Below are 23,214 nucleotides of genomic sequence, written 5' to 3' on the forward strand. Positions count from 1 at the left end.
TCTGGTGTATTGCTGAAAAATGGCTGCAAATGCTTCTAGCAACAGTGACACTAAATCCCTCTTTGAAATCAAGAGGTTTGATGGCACTGGCTTTGACTTGTGGAAGGATAGGATGCAAGGCATTTTGTTTCTCAAGGACTGTGAAGATGCTCTCTTGGAGACTAAGCCTGCAGCTATGACAGATGTGGATTGGGCTAGACTTAACAAGAAGGCCATTGCATACATTAAGATGGCAGTGTCTAATGATGTACTTAGAGACATCAAGTGTCTTGATACATATGGAAAAAGCTTAAGGACACTTATGAAAATACAACTCTGTGAATCAAATGCATCTTATGCGTAAACTTGTGAACATGCAGTTGGATGAGTCTAAGCCAGCATCTGAGCATTTGAGTGCTTTCACAAGGGTTTTGAGTCAGTTGCAGGACTCTAGTTTGGCGGCTTTCGATGATAAATTGAAAGCTATTTTCTTATTGATGACTTTGCCTGATAGCTGGGAATCTTTGATTGTGTCACTTAGCAACAACCCCGCTTTGACTTTTGATGGTGTTAGAGGTTCAATCCTTAATGAAGAAATTAGAAGAAAGTCTAGTGGTGAAAGCAGTGGCTCAGCTTACCATATAAGAGGCAGGTCTGAAAAGAGGGGCAATGCAGCCAACAAAGGCAAAAGCAGAAGCAAAAGCAAGGGCAAACAACAGGATATCACATGCTATCAGTGTGGACATAAAGGGCATAAAAACCTCGATCAACGATACTTCAAGAAAGAGCAAGAAAGAAAGAAACAATAGGGTAAGAAAAAAAGGATGATAAGAAAGATGATGATAGCTCTTCCTCAAAAGAAGTTGCAAAGGCAAATATTGCATCTAGTGTGGTTATTGAAGAGCTTCCTGACGCTGAAGAGGTACTTGTTGCAACCTCATGTACTAATGTAAACGTTATGGCAACAGCAGATGGTGATATGCACATCACCAAAAAGGATGTAATTGATGCTTTACTTTTAGCTCATGATGGGCTATCACAATCATGGATAGTGGACAGCCGTGCCTCTTTTCATGTTACCCCATCTTTGGAGTCATTTTCTGAATACACTGCAGGTTGCCTAGGCAAGGTTTACTTGGGTAATAACTATACATGTGAGATAGAGGGTGTTGGCACCATTCACTTGGCCCTTGAAAATGGCCAAGAGCTGAATTTGCAAGATGTCAGATTTATACATGGCATAAAGAAAAGTCTACTATCAGTGGGCAACTTGATACTAGAGGGTATTTTACTACCTTTGGTGGTGGATCTTGGAAGGTCCATAAGGACTCTATGCTGATTGTTAAAGGCATCAAAAGGGGGACTTTATATTACTTGCATTGTAAAGCGTTACCTGACAAGTTCTTGGCTGTGGCTGAAGTCCATTCACAGATGGAGCTTTGGCACAAAAGGCTTGGTCATATGAGCCAGAAAGGCCTTCAAGTTCTCTCCTCTTTAGGGAGATTTGATGTAAAAGGCTCTGGTCTCGAATTTTGTAATGATTGCTTATATGGGAAACATGTGAAGTCTCCTTACTACTCTGGTGTCGTTAAGAAGTCTAATGCTCTTGACTTAGTACACTTTGATGTGTGCACTATGCCTGTTAATTCGTATAGGGGTGCACGGTACTTTGTTACTTTCATTGATGATTTCAGTAGAAAGTCATGGGTGTATGTACTTAAGATCAAAAAGGAAGTGTTGGATGCTTTTAAAAAGTTTCATGCTTTTGTTACCACACAGAAAGGACTTAAGTTGAAAGCCATAAGAACAGATAATGGGGTTGAGTATGTCTCAAATGAATTCAACAAGTTTTGTGAGATGCATGGCATTAAGAGGGAGTTGACAGCCCCTTATAATCCTGCATCAAATGGCATGGCTGAAAGATATAATTGCACACTTTGTGAGAGAGTTAGATACATGCTGTCCACAGCTAATCTCCCGGAGCAGCTTTAGGGAGAGGCTCTTAAAACTGCAGTTCATGTATGCAATTGCTCTCCCAATCGTGCATTGGAAAATGGCATTCCTGAAGAGGTTTGGTCTGACAAACCTGCTTCATATGACCATTTGCGTGTCTTTAGTTGTGATGCCTTTGTGCATGTACTTGTAGAACAGAGGACCAAACTAGACATGAAATCCATCAAGGGCATCTTCATGGGATATGGAGATGAGGGAGAGATGGGTTATAGAGTTTGGCTCCCTCAAGGCAGGAAGATAGTACGCAACCGAGACGTAGTATTTAATGAGGCAAAGTTGCTGAAAAATGCTACACATGGTGATCTTGACAAAAAGAAGGTCAAATTTGAGCATAAACAACCAGCCATTCAGCAGCCATTAGCTGAAAGTTCTGTCCCTTTTGATGCTGAAAATGAGCAACAACCTATAGTGCTACAACCGGAAGATCATGGACAACAAGTAGATGCACAAGATGAAATAGGACAACAAGAAGAACATGCTGAAAACAGATTACAGCAGCAAGAAAATATTGAAAATCAGCCACCTAGTGATGGTGTGCACATTCCTCAGGATGTAGGCCCACTGCCTGATAATACAGATCTTTGGGTAAGGTCTACACATGTTAAAAGGCAGCCACAGAGGTTTCAGCCATCTTTGGATTGCATTTTGTTGACTGATGAGGAGCACAATCATGTGAAAACAAGAGAAAGTGGGAGCTTGCGATGCAGGAAGAGATGAAGTCTCTATATGCAAATAACATATAGGAGCTTGTACCTTTGCCCAAGGATAGGAAAGCTATTCCTAATAAATTAGTTTACAAAGTGAAATGTATTGATGGAAAGCCCAAGTACAAGGCATGGCTGGTTGCTAAGGGCTATACACAGAAGAAAGGCATACACTTCCAAGAGGTCTTTTCACCAATGGTGAAGATGACTACACTCCGTGTTTTGTTTGTTCTCACTGCATCCTTGGATTTAGAGTTGGATCATATGGATGTGAAGACTGCTCTTCTTCATGGTGACTTGGATGAATAGCTGTACATGAAGCAACCAGAAGGATTTGCTATTCCAAGAAAAGAGCATTTGGTTTGTCAGCTGAAACGCAGCTTATATGGGTTGAAACAAGCCCCTAGACAATGGTACAAAAAATTTGATACCTTTATGCTCAGCCATGGATTTAAACGCACTCATGCAAATCACTACTTATATACTAAAAAGGCTGATGATGGAAGCCTTATTGTGTTGGTTTTATATGTGGATGGCATGCTGATTGCAGGACAGCATAAGAGTACTTTGAATGCTCTTAAAAGGCAGCTGAGTTCAATCTTCTCCATGAAAGATTTGGGGGCAGTTGAACACATTTTGGGCATGCGCATTAAAAGAGACAGAGGGCATTGTTTGTTGTTTCTCTCACAGGACAAGTACATCAGCAAAGTACTTGACATGTTTAATATGGCTGATGCTAAGCCTCTTGGTGTGCCTTTACCGCCACATACAAAGCTTAGCAAAGTTGATTGCCCTAAGGATGATGCAGCTGCTACTACCATGAAGGGTATACCTTATGCATTAGCTTGTGGATCTTTGATGTATGCCATGGTTGCAACTAGCCCTAACATTGCTCATGCAGTGGGAGTTGTTAGTAGATTCATGTCTAACCCTGGCAAGCCACATTGGGAAGCAGTGAAATGTATCTTCAGATACTTGAAAGGTACACAAGAAAAGTGTATATGCTATGGAAAGGGTATACTAGAGTTGCAGGGATTTTGTGATTCAGATATGGCACGACATCTTGACACTAGGAAATCTATCAATGGGTATGTTTTTACTTTGGCGGGTGGGGCTATCTCTTGGTGTTCAAGATTGCAGAAAATTGTGGCACTGAGTACTACAAAAGCTGAATATATTTCAGCTACAAAAGCTTCTAAGGAAGCTATTTGGCTTGGCCGTCTAGTCAAGGATTTTGGTCTTTCTTCATGTACTCCAGTCCTTGGTTGTGATAGCCAGAGTGCAGTATGTCTGGCTAAGAATGCCATGTTCCATGCACGTACCAAACACATAGATGTTTGGTACCACTTCATTCAACAGGCCTTGGATGATGGTCTTGTCATGCTGACTAAGGTCAAAACCCAAGATAACCCTGCAAATGTTCTCACTAAGTGCCTTGCAAAGGCTTAGCATGAGCATTGCATTCGTTTAGTGGAAGTTGGTTAGCTTAAAGGTACCACTTCGGGCCTTTAAGTGGGAGGTTGTTTGTTGTCCCTTCGTCTCCGTGTATATAGTCATACGAGTGTGAACACACTCTTATTGTACCCTAACATATAAATACTTTGTGTACCATCACAATCTGGTATACCTATCTCTGCATTCACTCTCTCTAATTCTCAACTCTACTGCTTGCGCCTCTATCTCGTACTCCATTGCACACTCTCTCCCCTTCAATCATCTCTTTCATTGATCTTATGTTTTTCCTTCTTTTTTTTCAATTTTTCGAGTTGGATACAAGTTACAATGGATACAGGTTACAATGGAGAACTCACGAGTGCCCAATGCTCATTGTTCACCACTGTAACCCGCATAGATGGAGCTTAAAGGGTTCAAACCTTTTGGTACTTGCTTATTGCATGCACTATAGGCCGCCCCACCGCACCTTTTGCAACTTCTTTAGGGTAGAGAAAGTCGCCTCCCTCTCAGTAGACCCCAAGAATACCCTTATCCAAGAAAGGGGGCACACCAAGGGCTAGATCACACCGAAGGGGAACCAAGAACTGTGGGAGTTTCGATGAGAATGCGCAACAGGAAAGAGGAAAGTGAACACCGAGAGAAGGAGACAAAGAAAACATAGGAGAGAGAAGAAACAATGTGACTGCAATGTTTGAAGGTACAAGGCTGCAACGGTCAGCCCCAACACACAACTCTATGCGTCAATGTGGGCGCCTGACGGTAGTAGGGGGATGGGAGAATGAGGAGGACTGGCTGATCACCAAGGATCAATGATGAATAATGGATCATGAAAGTGGAAGTCTAGGCTGTCTATATATAGGTGAAAAATAGGAAAAGCCCTAAATGTGGTCAAACCACTAAAAAATAGCCAAATGTGCACAAAAAGAAATGCACTAGTGTGCCCTCCATCTAAAGTGTCTAAAACACATAAAATGACAAACAAGTACAATGTTAGAGCTCCTTGACTCGGACTGAGGCTCACAGGCAAGAGATGACCACACAAGGCACACATGACTACTAACACCTTTCAAATTGTGGATGTGGTTGAAGGCCAAAGGAGATGCGGATGCAAGGGTGGCAAGAAGAGTGCCGAAGCTAATGTAGTCCGTCGATGAAAAAAGCCAGCCAAGGAGTGAGACCCCTTCTCCATATAAATACCCAATCAAATAGAAGGCCACCAAAGGGCAATGGAAATGGAGAGACCTCGAATGGATCACTCCAAAAAACTCTGATCGAGGATGGGTGAGCCAAGCCTCTAACCCAACTATGAGACAATAGCGAGAAACTATCGAAGGCACCATAAGTTGCATAGAACACCAAGGACCAAGGACCAAGCGATAGGGGATGGTGGCTCAATGGCGAAGAAAAGGGATAGCCGCATAAAAGAGAGGCCCAAATTAGACAGGAAATCTTAAAGCAACTCATCATGATCTTGAAAAGCCCCCTCTAAAACACAAAGGGCCAAGAAATCTACAACCGCATCACCAATATCATCCCCCTTGGGAGGTACAAGGAAACCACCAGAGGAGATGGTGGGGGATGGGATGGAACTTGTGGAATAGATTGTGCACAAGCAAGAATAGATGCGGCAATAGAAAGTTGCCTCAGAGGACCCTTTACAAAGGAAAGGAAATGGAGCATAGATGGCCCTCTCTCCAGCCAGCCTGTCACAAATGTGGCTCCTATAGAAGAATCCCCAACAAATACGGCCGGCTTGGTGAAGACAACATGGACCCACAGTCTAGAAAGGCCATAAATTGAGAGGAGAGAGAAGCCCAAGTCAGGAACCTATAGGGCCTTAGAAACGGAGCTCGATGGATGGTTAAACAATAGAGACAAGGTGCTAGTACCACTAATAGGCACCGAAGAAATGTCACTAGTAGTGACAATACCCTCAAACGGACGGAAAACCTGTGACAAATCACCTCGCGGAATCATGTGACTCGATGCACCACTATCAAAGAGCCAAAGCTACTCAAAAGAAGAGACAGTCAAAGAAGGCTCCTCCACCTAATAAATGTATAGAAACATTGACTCGGAGGAAATAGTGGGTGACGACGTAGAGGTAAACAAAGGCTCCGATGTAAATCCACCCTTCACTCCCAAACGAAAGTGAGGGTATATCCTCTAGCACTTCTCCTCACGATGTGAGGTCTTCCCACAATGAGGAAACATGGGATATTCTCTATGATTCCCCACAAAAGTTATATCAAAATTGGAAGATGACTTCAACTTCTTCCTCTTCCCTTTCTTCTGTTTGACTCGTCCTATACTTGTAAATAAAAGTCACATAAGCTCAGCCATGTACACTGGCTCCGCAAGAATCGATCTCACTGTGACGCGCATCTTGCTCAAGCACCACTGGAACTAGCTCCTCCCAAGTGAGTGTCTCCCAACTACAAGCAATGAGAAGGCTGGTGTGAAACACATCATATGTCGATGGCAGAAGATGTGAGAGAAGTGTCACGACTAGGTCTTCTGAAGAAATATCTATATCAAGGAATGAAAGTTCATCCCGAATCTCCTCTATCCTGTGGATATGATCCCTCATTGTAGAAAAATCAACGACAAAAAATTGTCATCAATCCTTGTAAACACAACCTAAAAAAGAGCTAGAAACAGACCGCCCTACCTGTTTGGCTCCAAGCACAAGGTCTATAGCACATGGAGATGACGCCTGGCAAATTTTGTCACGGACGCCATGCTCCTCTTCAAGATCTCCGGCTCCCACACGTGGCTCTAATACCATGTGAGAGTACGCAATGGAAATAGGAAAGTGCACAAAGAGAGGAGGAAACAAAGAGAACACAGAAGAGAGAAGGAACAATGTGAGAGAGAGAGAGAGAGAGAGGAGAATCAATGGCGACCTGTCATGCCCTGCCGCCTGCACCGCGTTGTCAGACTCCAGCCGGTTTCACCTGCGCGCAGACGGAATAAGTTGTCGCCCGCCAGTCTTGGGGGTCGGGGTCCTTGCCGTCACCCTTCAGTCCCGTCAGACCTACGCGTCCTGGTCCTGAGCGCCGTGCTGGATGCTCCCATGTTCCGTTGCGCCTATCTACTGCCCCATCACGTTGCCACGCCTGCAGATGCCCATCTTGATTCGACTGTTGTGCTGTCCACAGGTCCTCCTACTCGCGTCTGTTCATTTCTGCGGAGACGCCGAGCTGCTGTAAACCCTAATCGCGATGGTCGTCAGAGAAGCAAAGCCTCGACCAGAGCGCTCACTGATCTGTACAGCGAAAGAGAGAGAGAGAGAGAGAGAGAGAGAGAGAGAGAGAGTGTGTGTGTGTGTGTGTAGTGTGTGTGTGTGTGTGTGTGTGTGTACCTATTTGTAAATACGCACAGAGAGAGTGAGAGCGCCCTGCATTTAGCTTCAGACCTCTTGATTAAAGTGGTGAGACAACATGGCTGGTCTGGACATGGCCTTTATTGACCAAACGGTGGCAGCCCTTGGTCCGGATTCTGAAACAGAGGAACCAGAGGATATGGTTCCTTGTACAGAGGAGATGCCACCTGGTCTTGATTTCCAACCTGCGGGCAAACGCACCAAGCATACTTCGGAAGATACAATGGATCATCAGGAACGTTCTTATGCTCAGGTTGCTTCTGATTCTGTGGATTCTCAGGATGTTGACTGGGAGCATTCGTTGGAGTTTACCAACACTCTGCTTGGTGATTATGTTCAACATAATCATGAAGTGTTTTCTGACTCTGAAACTGAAGATGTTCTGGAAGCCACTGTAGATCCTAAAAATGTTTTGCGCTTATTCGCAGTGTTTTATGAACGTGTTGTTATACTCTTCTTCACTAGTAAGATCCCAGTGCTTTCCTATATTCGCCAGTGGCTGCAAAGTCTTCTACAAGCAGTGTGTGTTGAAGAGATTTTTGTTGGGCCCCGAGGCTTTTATGAGGTGCTGTTGAAATCCAAGAAGCATCGTGCCGATCTGTTGACTAAACTGCCATTGTTCTTTGATCGCCATTTGGTCCATGTTGTGCCATGGCGCCCAATGGCAGATTTTCAGCACTTGCTTCAACGGGAATGCCCGGTGTGGGTTGAAGTGGAAAACTGTCCGGCTATCTATTGGCCGTTGTTAAAGGATGCTATGGCCGTTGTGGGTACTGTTTTGGTTCCCCCGAGCCTAAGGGCCATGAATCGTAACCATTTGTGTATGTTATGGGACACTGCTCGGAAAAGGCTCGGAAAAGGCCTGCTTGGTTACGTCTTAATTGCTCTTGCATGCATCCTTTGCACTTTCGTTTGAAATGGGGTAACTTTGCCGGGCATTGTTTTTCGTGTGGAAAATTGGGGCATTTTATGGCCGAATGTCCAACGAAGCAACCGACTTCAGATGTTGAGCAGGTTTTGCCTCCCATGGAAGATGTGGAGCTTGATGCTCCATCGCAGGATGCAACCCAACCACCTAAGATTTTGGTATAGGAAAACAACATGCTTTGGGTTTGGATTCCTGTGACAATAACTGGATAGATGTACGTGCAAAAAAAGGTAAAAGGTTTAATGCTGGCACGGCAGATACTGTGCCTAATGCTTCACAAGATTCCTTGCGTATTTATGTGCGCAGAAAAGACATGTTGTCCTCAAAGCACACTACTCGTCCTATGGTTTCTTCTGCTCCGCGCAATCAGCCCACCAGGAAAGTATATACGGATGGTCCGAAGGGCCCATCTGCTCAGTTGGCTTTTGATGCTAGAGGTAAGGTGATTACCCCATGGGATCGTCGTTATCCCTATTCCATCCCCAAGACAGTGGATACACCGTCTACCTCTCAATTTGGTCGTCGGAACTCTTTTGCCGTGTTAGCTGATTTTTTGAATGAGGGAGTCCTTGACATTCTAACAGAAAAGGTTAGATCGAGGCAAGCTTTGCCTCGTTCCTGATTCTCTTTTTTGAATACACATGAAAATAGCCACGTGGAATGTGCAAGGCATTTGTTCTCACAATAAGCAACATGCCATGTGGAGTTTATTGCATGAGAATCAATGGGATGTCTTGTATGCTATTGAGCACAAAAGTCACAGTGAAGCAGGAAAAGTTGTGGATTGCCATGGGTTTCGCTTGTTTTATGCAGGGACACATGCCATGCATTATTCGGGTGTGCTTATGATTGTACATGAGAAATATCAGCCTGTTCTTATTGAAAATGATGTATATGGTCGTTTTGTGGTGATTGAAGTTTTATTTGAAGGAGAGATCTTATGGTTACTTGGGCTCTACGCTCCAAATGACCCTTTATCCCGCCAGGATCTTTGGAATACTTTGCAAACCTCCTTGTCACTTGGTAGACGGGGTTTTTTTATGGGGGATTTTAATATGTGTATTGATCCTTCACAATCAACATCAGAGCATTTGGTGATGGACGCTCCGGAAAGCCGTGCGTGGAATGTGTTTGCTCTTGCCGTACTTAAGCAAGATCTCTGGTCATGGCTACACCCTTCTTCTACAGGGTTTACTTTTCATTCTGCGCAGTATAACTACATGGTCGCGGTTGGATCGCATGTAAATCATGCAGGATGATGCTTTTCTTCCTAAGATGTTGGAAATGAAAGTATTGCAACAATATGCCTTGTCGGACCATTTTCATCTACAGCTTGAGATGCTTGTTCAACCCATTGCACCTTTTAAGCAGTTTCTGGATAGACTCCCGTTGCATTTCAACTCGTCTTATTTGAAGCATTCAATCTTTCAGGGTTATATGCAGCAATTGATTGATAGATTTTTATTGGACTTCTCCTCTGAGGGGAATGCTTCTTTTGAACAATTGCTCTCTAATGTGCAGCGGGTTGTTCGACAGTATGGGATTCATCATGCCTCTCTTTGTCGGCGGCGTCGATAAGCAGCGGAGGAACTACTGGCTTTGGTTCGTTCTCTACTGGTGGAGACTCCAGATGATGTATTTTTGCTGCCATTGGCTATGCGTTTGGCTAATCTTATTAAAAAGTTTCAATTGAAATCTTATCAACAAGCCAAATTGCAAAATTTGACTGAGAATTTGCAAGATAATGCTTATCAGACTCATAAGTTCTTTCGAGCTCTCCATGCATCTCCTACTCGAGAGAATATGACTAGACTCCAGGATACAGAAGGTCAAATGGTCATTGATCCTCAGACTATTGTGAATATGTGTAGGAATTATTTTCTACACCTTCTTGGTTCTACTTCTTCACCTTCTGACCAAATTACTCATGCCCGCTCAGTTTTCTATGATTTGGTCCGCAATCAAGTTCCACATGACATGCAAAATGCTTTGGAGACAGATATTTGTGAGGCGAAGGTTATGGATGTTTTGTTACATTTGCCTAAGGATAAAAGTCCCGGTTGGGATGGTCTCACCAATGAATTCTTTGAGGTTTTTGCTACCCGACTGGTGAAACCATTGACAGCTATGTTTCAGCAGGTTAGGGAAACCGGGTTCATGCCTTCCTCATGGAAAGAGAGACTTATCAAACTGCTTCCAAAAGTTCCTTCGCCGTCTATGTTGAAACATCGACGACCAATTTCTTTGATGGGTTCTATGTATAAAATCTTTTCTAAAGTAATGGTGAATCGGCTCCATAAGCATCTTCATGTCATTGTGCATCCTCTTCAATATGGTTTTATTAAGGGCCAAAACATTCTGCATAATGTCTTAAATGTGCAAATGGCTATTGACTATGTAAGGCACTCTAATCAGGAGGTGGTATTGATTCAATTGAACCAAGAAAAGGCTTTTGATTATCTAGACTGGTCCTTCATTGCAGAACTTATGTCTACTATGGGCTTTATCCATAAGCATCTTCATGTCATTGTGCATCCTCTTCAATATGGTTTTATTAAGGGCCAAAACATTCTACATAATGTCTTAAATGTGCAAATGGCTATTGACTATGTAAGGCACTCTAATCAGGAGGTGGTATTGATTCAATTGAACCAAGAAAAGGCTTTTGATTATCTAGACTGGTCCTTCATTGCAGAACTTATGTCTACTATGGGCTTTGGTACTCGGATGTCTCGTTTGATCTACACCATTAGTGCTGCGGCTTCTTCGCCAGTTATGCTGAATGGTGGTGTTACCGAGCCATTTATCCTTGCACGCTCTGTGAGACAGGGTTGCCCTTTGAGTCCTCTCTTTTTTGCCCTTGCGACTCATCCGGTTCTTTCGATGTTATCTCATATGGCAGCTTCTTCTCAGTTGGCTGGATTGTCTCTTTCTTTTGGACAGCACTTCATTAGTCAATCCTTGGCTGATGACAGTTTTATGATTTTGAGTACGGACAAGGATAATCTTTGCAAAGCATTAGATGTTTGGACTCTCTTTGGTCATGCTTCTGGTCTTCATATCAATGCTTCGAAATCAGCCATTCTCAGTTGCACGGAGTCAGATTTACAGTCATTGGACTAGCAGGGAATGGTTGTTCCCCATGGTTCCATTATCAAGCATCTTGGGTACCCTTTTGGGTATTGATGTACGGCCAAAGCAACTACTAGAGTGGATTTCACAGAAACTGGCAGCTAAGCTTCTATATTGAAAGTCACAGGCTTGGCCCTTCCATGTTCGCCTCAAAGTGGCTCAGACAATTATGTTGCCAATGCTCACATATTTCTTGCCATTGCTGCCTTGGACTACTACTACATTGAATGCTCTTATTCAGTATATCCGTTTCATGTTATGGAAAAATGACTCCTTGCATGCAGGCATTTCATGGATTTCTTGGTCGTATACATGTACCCCAAAACGCATGGGTGGTGGGGCTATTTTGGATGCCGAAACTCATATGCTGGCACTCCGTTGGTCTCTTTTTCGTGCCATGTGCTTGGATCATCATTCGTGGGTCTTTATACCCCGTTATTTTCTTGATGATCACGGGCTTGTGCATGGTAATACCCAAATTCGGAGCTCCTAGTGGCATGTTCTTAATGCAGACTCTCGGTTTTCTAGTCCTTCATCCTCCTGCTTGCTCATTTGGAATTGGTTCTCCAGAAGGCTCGGTGGCATCCAGCGGAGGACCGCTTAGCTACTAACTCTTTTCAACTGGAATTGTTGGCAATCTCGCGATTACTTTCTTGGGAAGGCAAACATAAGCTCAGACCGAAATTTAACCGCATGGCACGTTTGGGCTTGACTTCAGTTACAGATGCCACCCTTGCCAGTCGCAATGTGTTGATATCGTTTCGTACAGCCATGAGGCTTTTCAGGATCCCTCGTGGATACCGTGATTTATGGGGACAGCTTTTGATAGTGCTCCAAAGCAGACAACCCTTTCCTGCCCTTGCTTCGGATCATCCCTGGCAGGACTGGGACCTTGCAGGCAGGCTGAATTTGGAAAAGGCCTCAGCTAACCAAGTGTATCATCTTCTGATTAAAGATCATCAATGGCTGGTTACTAAAGCTAATACTGTATGGGGATTGCGAAAATCTCAGTCATGGTGGAAGGTAACAATGATGGAGGGCTGGTTGAACAAGACACCTTTCAAATGTAAGGTCTTTCTTTGGAGGGTGATGATTGGTGGTCTTCCTCTTGCTTCAGCCCTTTCCAAGCATCGAATCTCCAACGGCAATTGTTTCTTTTGCACCACCAGTGTGGAATCGGCCCGTCATCAATTTATTTCTTGACCTCTCACTAAGAAAATCTGGTCACTCTTGTCAGCGGTTTGACGAGCAGTGATTGGTTTCTTGCTAAGCCCTTTTGATTGGGTTTTTGTGCGGCCCAAATACCCCACGCTGGCACAGTCGCATATGAAGATCTTGTTTCACTTTCTCAGATACTGGGGCTGTTGGCACAATTGGACCATACCTGATGGTCTGATGTAATAGAATGTAAGAGATACAGAGAGAATGTTGACCTGATGATCTTATGTAAATATTTACTACTTAATTCAATTATTTTCACGAAAAAAAAAAAAGAAGGAACAATGTGACTACAATGGCTAAAGGTACAAGGTTGCAATGGTCAGCCCCAATACATAGCTCTACGCGTCAGTGTGGATGCCAAATAGTAGCAGGGGGATGAGAGAATAAGGAGGATTGGCTGATCACCAAGGATCAATGATGGATAATGGATCATGAAAATGGGAGGGTAGATTGCCTATATATGGGCAAAAAAGAGAGAAAACCCTAAATGTGGTCAAACCACTAAAAAATAGAAAAAAGTACACAAAAAGAAATACACTAATGTGTCCTCCATCTAAAGTGTCTAAAACACATAAAATGACAAACAAATACAATATCAGAGCTCCTAATATTCTCACCTAACTCAGATTGAGGCTTACAGGCAGGAGATGACCACACAAGACACACATGATTGCTAACACTTTCACCCACTAAAAATCCCTTAACCGACAGGTTCCTACAAAAGGGGTGCCATACCCTACTTGGGTATCGGCTCATAGACTGTTCTGTCTTTCAATATACCACTACTTGTTTTGCTCTTCTAACAGGAGTGACCAAAGAGGGAGTAAAAACTATGAAGATATGCTAGAGTTTGCACTAAGAAAACACAAAATGTACATACATAACTAAAATACAATAGCTCAGACAATAACACAATGAACACAAAATGCAAAAACACAGACACAAACAAAGAAGAAAGAGAACTCTAAAATGAATGAATAAATGTTATAAATGATAGAAAGAGTGTACAAGATACTTAAAGGCACAGCGATGAGAGTAGTCACAATGTAATGTCCACTAGAGACGGATCCCGAGTATTGTAACCACTAGTCAGAGCTGAAATAATGTTGAGAACGGAAGGGCAGCAAGCTGGTAACCAAAACAAAGCACTTTGGAGGCTGGATCTGGCTGAACACAGCAGTGTACCACCCGGAAAGTGCTGGAAACTGATCATCTGAGACTAATAACAGTTAGGCGACAGCTAGGAGAGGGTGTGCTGATGAAAGGCGGCCTGCATAGCCTGGAAACACAAGAAGCACAAAAGCAATGATGACTCGAAAGCTGGTGACGACCTGCAGGCTGAAAACATAGCTGTCTGACACCTTCTGACAGCAGAGCAGTCAGCTAGAAATGCGCCATGGGCTGGAGTGAACGTGGCTGCAGTCGACAAGGGCTGGACAGGTGATGGATGTGGGCTAAAGGCTGAAAACTGGGCACCAAAAACAAGGGAAAGTGCGTGGACTGATGTGACTTGCAAAACAAGGATAGGGCTGAATGGTGGGCAGCTTATCTACTTATAGATGAGTGGATCCTCCTAAATTAGGGTTTGGCTTACGGGACACAAACTCTCTAGGAACACACTGCTTTTTTGAAGAAAGTTTTGGAAATTACATATTTTGGGGATGCTTAAAAGTGCCTTGAATAGAAAGTGGAGGAGTTAACCACAGAAAGGCAGGCCCTCCAGCAAAGCAAAAAGGAGCAAACTACCATACAGGTCTGCTTCAGCCAGCTGCCATCTGAACTCAGCAAGCTCTACCAGCTGCTCTGCGAGCTCAGGCCTGCAGCTGTGCTGTCCAGCAGCTCTGAAGCTGCCCACCCAGCTGAACCAGCATACACCCTGTCAGTTCAGCATTCCTTGAGCTTCACACCGGCTGGACCTTCCCTGCATGAGGTCTAATCAGCCTATCAGCTGCCTGTTAACACTCCAGCAGCACAAGGGCTGCCACCTGCCCTGCTCGTCAACAACAGCTCAGTCTGACTTCTGCCACTTGTCCTCTCCATTCCACCTACAGTAGCTGCCACCTCCTCAAACAGCCATGCCATCCTCTGTTGCTGCACTGTGTTCTTGCAGCCGCACCACCTGCTCCTCCTCCTCTGGTTGAGCCCTGTTCCTGCCCAGTCTTGCCTGTCAGCCCCACCACCAGGAACCTCTGCCCACAAACTGCATCACAGCCACGTTGTTGTACACTCAGTTCACACTAACCTCAGCTGCTGGCTCCTTGTTTGTTCTCAAGCTGCCTGTCAGACACCACTCAAAAATCAGATCAGCATCCCAAATTTGAAACTTTTTTGCAATCAACATCAAATCTTGCACCAATTTCATCCTAAAGTTTGGGGCTTTTTGTTGAAACCCCCAAAATCTCATCAAAATTTTGGGAATTTTCAATTTTCAGTCAGAATTCTTTGAAATTCCTTCACCAAAAATTTGGGGATTTTGCAAATTTCATTGGAATTCATCGACATTGAGGCCTAATCCATCATCCTATGGAGCATTGGAGGACATTGAAACTAAATTTGCATCACATTGTTGGCATCCTCTTCAACATTCAGCTCGAACATCCTCATTCAAGCTCAAAATTGTAAGTTTTTGAGTTCCTCTTTTCTTCTTCTTCTTTTTTAAATGTTGCACCTACAAAAGTTCTTTGGATAAGGCAAGCAACCGCATGGGTCAAAGAAAAAACCATTTGATGGGTCATTGAACTGCTCTTGCTCTAACTTCTCTTCAAGGTCATCATTTTTAGCATGTGCCATGGTATTTATAGCATTCAAAGCCCTCATCTTCATTTTCCCAATCTTCTATGATATACATACTATGAACCTTGACTTTGGCTATTTTGTAAGAGCATTTTCAAGCATAATCCACTATGTACTTATCCCTACACTTAAAACATAATCCACTGTGTACGTATCCCTTGACTTTGGCTATTTTGTAAGAGCATTTTGAGGCATAATCCACTGTGTACTTATCCCTACACTTAAAACATAAGCCCTTTACTTTTTTGTCACTTACTGCATCTAAGGTGATAATTTTTTTACCACTTTGACCACTCAAGGCTGATACATTTCATGGCTTATTTTCAACATAAAGCATGAAACGATTACCATCATTGGATAGTTGGGTATCAAAGCAACTAGCCCAATCACTTTCTATAAATGCAAGCAAAGAAAACTAACTTGAGGGTAGAAGAGGCCCTATGGCTTCCCGAACTCATCTATTTAATCAACAAGGGGATCCTATCATCCATAATTATTGAGGGGTTGGTCCACTCTCATCTGTTCATATCAAACAACATTCATATCAAACAAGTAATAAGTTTCTATTCTTTTATCTGTTAGATATGCTCAATGCCTTACCCTCGTAAGGTACCACCAATGATCCATGGTGCTCAAAGTTATAAGGCCCCCATTATGAGGAGAAGCCATGTGTGAGCCTAGACATTGGTGGGTCTGTTGAAAGATGTGGATCTAGGACATGACACAAGCTATGGTGGATCAAAGATGTAAACCAAGTTCATAATGACATGGACAAGTAGAGACAAACTATTACACAAGTGAATTAGGTTCCAAGATAGATTAGCTTGGACTCATAAACACAATCTTGTGTAGAATCGACAATGACAAACACTTAACTGAAAGTACAAAGCATCATGATATTGTGTTCATTTCATAGTCAAGTACAATGCTTTATAGGCTTTGAGTTGTTCCACTCTCCTCACTGTGCATATGGGATTCAGGACAGATCCTCTTGGAGCATACATCATTTGTCTATTTCTCAACAGGGTCCTGACTTGTATGTCAAATGAGGTCTGTGTGATCGGATGGCCAAAAGGTGACCGTTGTGAGTCTAGCCTTTGGGTTAGGCAGAGTAGTTAAAGAGCTCTTAGCAACTCAAGGCACATCGCATCAAGTTGCGGAGTAAGGAAGTTATCAAGGACCCTTATTTTGGGTCCAAGGGCCGCAGAAGTAGCCCTTAGCTAGGGATGGGGACCCCTGGCCAACTAGTGGAGGTGCACATGGAAGGTCAACAGACACGTGCACATGGAAGGTCAATAGACACATGTGCATATGTAAGGTCATCCATCATGATCCCCTTCACATGCTATAAAAGGTAGACCCCTTCACAACTTTCATGATCCATCCTTTCACCCAATCAAAGTTATTCTAGCTAGCCTTAAGCTCTTCACGTAACTTCTGTCTAGATCGCCATCTAAGCTTCACATTGAAAGCACATGAGTGGACAAAACCATCTTTGTATCATCTTGTTTGGAGTTAAAGAAATCTTTGAATCTCCTCTTATTTGCTATGTTCTCTTTTTTTATTTCTCTTACTCAAATTCTATTCACTGCACCGTGTAATTTTTACATGGCATCAAAGCCCAAGGGGCTCTAGGGATCAAAGAGTACACAAGAGGCAAAGGCTTCAATAGCAAGGAGGAGCAATGTCAAATTTTGCAAGCAGTTTTAGCGCATCAAGAAGCAATTCTGGAGGCAATGTTGCTGTTCCAGCTATTCAAATACTGAGGATTCATCCATCAACCTTCAACAAAAGCAAGTTAGATGATACAAACTATACTTTGTGGAAGTTTGAAATCACTACAATCCTTGATTCTTATGAGCTCCTAAAGACAGTGTTGGGGACTGACCCAAAACCACAACCAATCCTCGGCCCATCAAATTCAAGTGTGATGATTCCTCCAAATACAGATCTTCTACGAGCTTGGAAGCAAAGGAACATAGATGGACTGTGTGCCTTAGAAGTTATTCTGATAGTGTTTTAACTTTGATTCAGCATACAACCAAGGCATCAGAAGCATGGACCGTACTAAGAAGTTTATACGAAATGCAAAATCAAACAAGGATTTAAAACCTAGAGAATCAACTAGCAATGGAAAAGTTTTCTAAAGAAGAGATGGCTAAAGCATTCACAACTCGGATTAAGAATCTGTATGACCAGATGGTTAGCGTTGGGATACAAAAGACTAGTGAGGAGCTAGCTTACAGGTGTCTTCGAACATCTCCACCAAAGTTTGATGGATTGGTAACTGCCCTTAATACTCAGGTGAGACAGCAAGCTTTGACTTTTGAAGAGTTTTATGCATTATTAATGGAGGAGGAGTTGAGGCTGAAAGCTGGAGAAGGAAGCAATAGTAGATATGCTACATTCTCTGCCAAAGGCAAAGGTGGCTCCTTCACCAAAAATGATGGTGACAAAAAAAAGAGTGGTAAGAAGAAATTTCAAGGAGAGTGTTTCTACTGCAAGAAGAAATGACATGAATTGTAGATTGTCGAAGTTATTCATAGCAACCATCGAGAAAGTATGTTCCTCAGCACAAGAAGAATCTACCACTGATTCATAGGTGTTGGATGGTGGTACATCCCGTCGCATGACCAACAAGAAAGGTCTATATAGTTCTATGCAATCTCTTTAAAAATGCATCACTGTGACGGTTGGAAACCATGCAAAATGCCTTGCTACAGTCATAGGTATTGTTTCCTTTGTTGCTGCAAATGGTGAAGTCAAAAAGCTTTCAAATGTGTTGTATATTCTAGAAGTTAGAAGAAATCTGTTATCAGTTGCTGTCATAACTAATCTTGGTTATAACATGAGATTCAACAAAATAGCTGCAAGAATTCTTGACAGTGCTGGAAAAGTTGTTGGCAAAGGAGAAAGAAGGAACAACATGTACGAGCTAAGTGCTCTTACAGCCACCGCTAGAGTGGACACAAGTAAGCTTTGGCATGAAAGGTTTGGACACATTGAATTTGCAGTTTTAAAGAAGATGCATAAATAAGGTATGGTTGCTCACCTACCTACAGTTCCTGAATTGAAGGATCCATGTGAATTTTGTATGATGGGCAAGCAACAAAGACAGGCATTTCCACAAGAAAGCAAAAATAGAACAAATGCTCCTCTACAGTTACTGAATTGAAGGATCCATGTGAAGCTTGTATGATGGGCAAGTAACAGAGAAAGGCATTTCCGCAAGAAAGTAAAAATAGAGCAAATGCTCCTCTAGAGTTGGTACATACTGACTTGTGCGGTAAGATGCCTACACAAGCCTTGAAAGGATCTTATTTCATGTTAATCATCAACAACTACAATAGGAAGATATGGGTATACTTCCTTCCTGATAAGACTCAAGCTTTAAGTAAGTTCAAAGAATGGCTAAAACTTACTGAGAATGAAACAAGGAAAAGTGTGAAGAAATTTAGAACAAATAGTGGTGGTAAGTTCAACTCAAAGGAGTTTGAAGACTTTTAGAAGAGCAAAGGGATCGAGCGTCAATTGAAAACGCCTCATACACCTCAACAGTACGATTTCGTGGAATGCAGGAATTGCACCATTGTGGAGATGGCAATGTGTATGCTAAAAGGGATTACCAAACCATTTTTGGGCTAAAGCTATAAATACTGCAGTCTATATTCTCAATCGGAGCTACATAAAGGCTCTCAAGGAAAAAACACCTCATGAGGCTTACACTGGTAAGAAACAATCTATCTTAATTTTCAAAACTTTTGGATGTGAATACTATGCACATGTTCCTGATGAGAAAGAAACAAGTTAAAACCAAAAAGCAAAAAATGTATCTTCTTGGGTTATAGTAATGAGTAACAGGCATACAAATTGTATAGCCAAGAGGCAAAGAAGATCATAGCGAGCCGTGATGTGGTGTTTAAGAAGTAGACGCACGCAATGGAGGAGAAGAAGGCAAGCTCTTCCACTTTATAATCAAGCAAAGAAGTAGTCCACTATGAACCTGTTCCAGGAGCTACCCCTATTCTTAAGGAGGAGAAAGAATCATCTTCGGATGATGAAGAGAAAGTTCGCCAACCTAACATCACACCACCGAAAAAAAAATTTGCCGCGATGGGTGAAGTAGCTCTATGACCAAAATAATCCTATGCCCACACCTGTTGAGGAGAAGGCAAAAGGACCAAGGAGGTCTCTGAGAATAAAAAAGCAAAGAAGGGCTTCTGTTCACATGGTCAATATGGCCTTGATGATTGAGATTATGAAAGAAGTAAAGGAACCAAATGACTTGGAACAAGCACTTGTAGATCCAGCATGGAAGGCAGCTACACAAGCTAAGTATGACAGCATACTGAAAAATGACACTTGGAAGCTAATGGATCGGCCACCAAAGAGAGATTATTGGCACCAAGTAGATCTGGAAGGTCAAGTACAAGGCTGATAGAACCTTAGAAAAGTACAAAGCCAGACTAGTTGCACAAGGATTTTCAGAGGTTGAAGGATTTGATTTTTAAGATTCATTTGCTCCAACTGCCAAAATGACCACTATTCGCACACTACTTGTAGTGGCCACCCACAATAAGTGGCCAATTTACCAAATGGATGTTAAATTAGCGTTCTGGAATGGTAATCTCAAGGAGGAGGTGTATGTGGTTCCACCAGGGTTTGAGACCCCCATTCTAAGAACAAAGTGTATAAGCTAAAGAAGGCATTGTATAGACTGAAACAAGCCCCTAGAGCATGGTATCAACAGATAGATAAATTCTTTCTAAGCTTAAACTTCAAAAGATGTGCCTCAGATGCTAACTTGTATGTTTATAGGGATGGTAAAAAGCCTATAGTTATTGTCCTACATGTGAACGACCTTCTTATTACATGTAACTATAAAGATATAATCAACCAAACTCGGAAGGATTTGAGCTCCGAGTTTAAAATGACAAACTTGGGCTTGTTGCACTACTGTTTGGGGATTGAAGGCTCGTAAGAGCCAAGAAAGATCTTCATCTCTTAGAAGAAGTATACATGGAAGATCTTAAAAGCATTTGGTATGACTGAGTGTAAGGAGATAGCTACACCTATGGAGATCAATGCAAAGTTATCTATTGAGGATACATCAGCACTAGCAAGCATTGGGAGGTACAAGAAGTTGGTCCACAGCTTGATCTACTTACGCAACACTAGGCCAGATATTAGTTTTGCTATTGGAGTTTTGAGCAGATTCTCAAACAAACCTCATGACAATCATTGGAAGGCTGGGATGCGAGTGCTGAGATACTTGAAGGGAACTCTTGACTATGGTATCACATGCAATTCCGATACTTCTCTTGTGGGGTACTATGACTTAGATTGGGCAGGAGAGTGTGATTCTAGAAAGTAAGTTTCTGGTTATTGTTTTCCTTTAGGTTCAGGAATTTTTTCTTTGATCAATAAGAAGCAACCAACAACGGCATTGTCTTCCACCGAAGCAGAGTACAAGGCAGCATGTTTTGCTGCATGTGAAGCAGTATAGTTAAGGAGGATCTTATGGCATATGGAAGCGCAAGATAAGGACCCAACTGTGCTAAGGTGTGACAATTACAGTTGCATCGCTATTGTCAAGAATCCAGTGTTTCATACACGTACAAAACATATCTACTGTCCAACAAAGGAGAATGAAGCAGATGTATTCACCAAAGCAATCTCGAAGGATCTGCTTTAAGTTCATTTTCAGAGACTCGGCATTGGACCAAGGAATTAATTCATCTGCGGATGGGCATTGAGAGGGGGTGTTAGATATGCTCAATGCCCTACCCTCATAAGGTGCTACCAATGATCTATGGTGCTCAAAGTTTTAAGGCCCCCATTATGAGGAGAAGCCATGTGTGAGTCTGGGCATTGGTGGGTCCTGACTTGTATGTCAAATGAGGTCTATGTGACCGAATGGTCAAAAGGTAACCGTTGCAAGTCCCGTTGCAAGTCTAGCATTTGGGTTAGATAGAGTAGTTAAATATGGTAGGAACTCAAGACGCACCACATCAAGTTATGGGATAAGGAAGTTATCGAGGACCCCTATTTTGGATTTGAGGGTTGCAAAAGTAACCCTTGGCTAGGGGTAGAAAATATTCCCTGGCCAACTAGTAGAGGTGCACATGGAAGGTCAACAAACACATGCACATGGAAGGTCAACAAACACAAATACATATGGAAGGTCATCCATCATGACCCCCTTCACAGGCTATAAAAGGTAGATCCCTTTACATCTTTCATGATCCATCCTTTCAACCAATCAGAGTTATTACAGCTAGCCTTAAGCTCTTCACCTATCTTCTGTCTAGAACATCATCTAAGCTTCACATTGAAAGCATGCGGGTCGATAGAGTCATCTTTGTATCAGCTTGTTTGGAGTTAAAGAAATTTTTTGTTCTCCTCTTATCTGTTGTATACTCTCTTTCTCCATCTCTTGCTCAAATTCTATTCGCTACGCCATGTAATTTTTACATTATCAACACCTATAACAAGTTAACCTTTTGTTATGGCAAGTAGACCACTCCCTCAGGTCTTAGATGTATGATAGTTGAAAAGACCGAATACACAAAACAATCAACTACTGAGTATGTCCAAAAAACAAGAAATGAATTAATACTAATCATATCTAAATAACAATGACTACAAATGAGCACTTAGGTGTTGTGGTCTATCATAGGCTAATCAGTCATGATATGTAGCCTAGCCATAGCTCAATAAGGCTCTAGTACCATGTGAATATGAATCTTCAGCTAGGTTGCTAGACTAAGGAGGATGAGATACTAGCATACCATAGCCAAAGTTTAAGAAAGAAGTATGCCAAGGAATTGCCTGTATTACTTAAGATTGATTAAGGGCGCCATTACACACTGGGCAATGACCCGTGGTTTCTCTCAAAACGATCCGAGAATACCTTTACACACTAAACAGTGCCCAAACTATCAAAAAGTGAAGCTTGGCCTAGTGGTATAAACACTTCAATGTATGCAGATTGGCGGGGGTTCCATTCCTGTCAGGCACACAGTACTTTTTGATTGAAAATGTCTGGTCATTTAGCACCTTGGACGCGAATGGATATCAGGACAGGGAGATTGCCCGCCCAAAAGTGTCCAACCTCCACCAAATGCACAACCTATATCATTATAACACATGGCTGACAGACACTTTTTTTCCTTCAAAAATGTCCTTCCGCAGTGGTGTGTAACCGGTAACCGGTCGAAGTGTAATGAGTACAAGGTCCTGCTTATATATTTTTTATGAGACATCTTTCTCTCTACACATGTGGGATACAATGCTAAGTAGCACAATCTACCCACCTAAATAGACATTATTTGCAATATTTCTAACTGGCTGTCCAACCTGAACTAAAGATATTTGTCTGATAGGCAACAATTTTGCAAAAATAAAGAGGGAATCAGAGCCATACACTTCCATTGTGAATCTGGCAAAATTCTGCAAGCAAGAAAGAAAGGAATTAGAGGTCTGAGCTTACCTCCAGCTTTCAAGAAATACTGAAGCAGCCTCTGGGGATGTTATCGTGATCCAGTCAAAAAAATGATCTGTAAACTTCCACAACAAGGAAAAGTCGGTGCTTTAAAAGCACA

The 23,214-nt window shown here is 42.5% G+C and overlaps 1 protein-coding gene across 1 annotated transcript in view; it reads right to left on the reverse strand.

Moving 5' to 3' along the window:
* The window catches only part of LOC148036940 (uroporphyrinogen-III synthase, chloroplastic-like), a 79,216-nt gene that overhangs the window by 13,647 nt on the left and 42,355 nt on the right, over positions 1-23,214 (reverse strand). The window contains exon 5 of the mRNA XM_087675865.1: positions 23,103-23,169. Coding sequence (XP_087531991.1) covers positions 23,103-23,169 — 67 coding nt within the window. The remainder of the gene's footprint in view (positions 1-23,102; positions 23,170-23,214) is intronic.

Source organism: Lygodium microphyllum, chromosome 4, assembly GCF_053477565.2.
Source record: "Lygodium microphyllum isolate KBCC chromosome 4, Lygodium_microphyllum_v1.1.10, whole genome shotgun sequence".
NCBI lineage: Eukaryota > Viridiplantae > Streptophyta > Polypodiopsida > Schizaeales > Lygodiaceae > Lygodium > Lygodium microphyllum.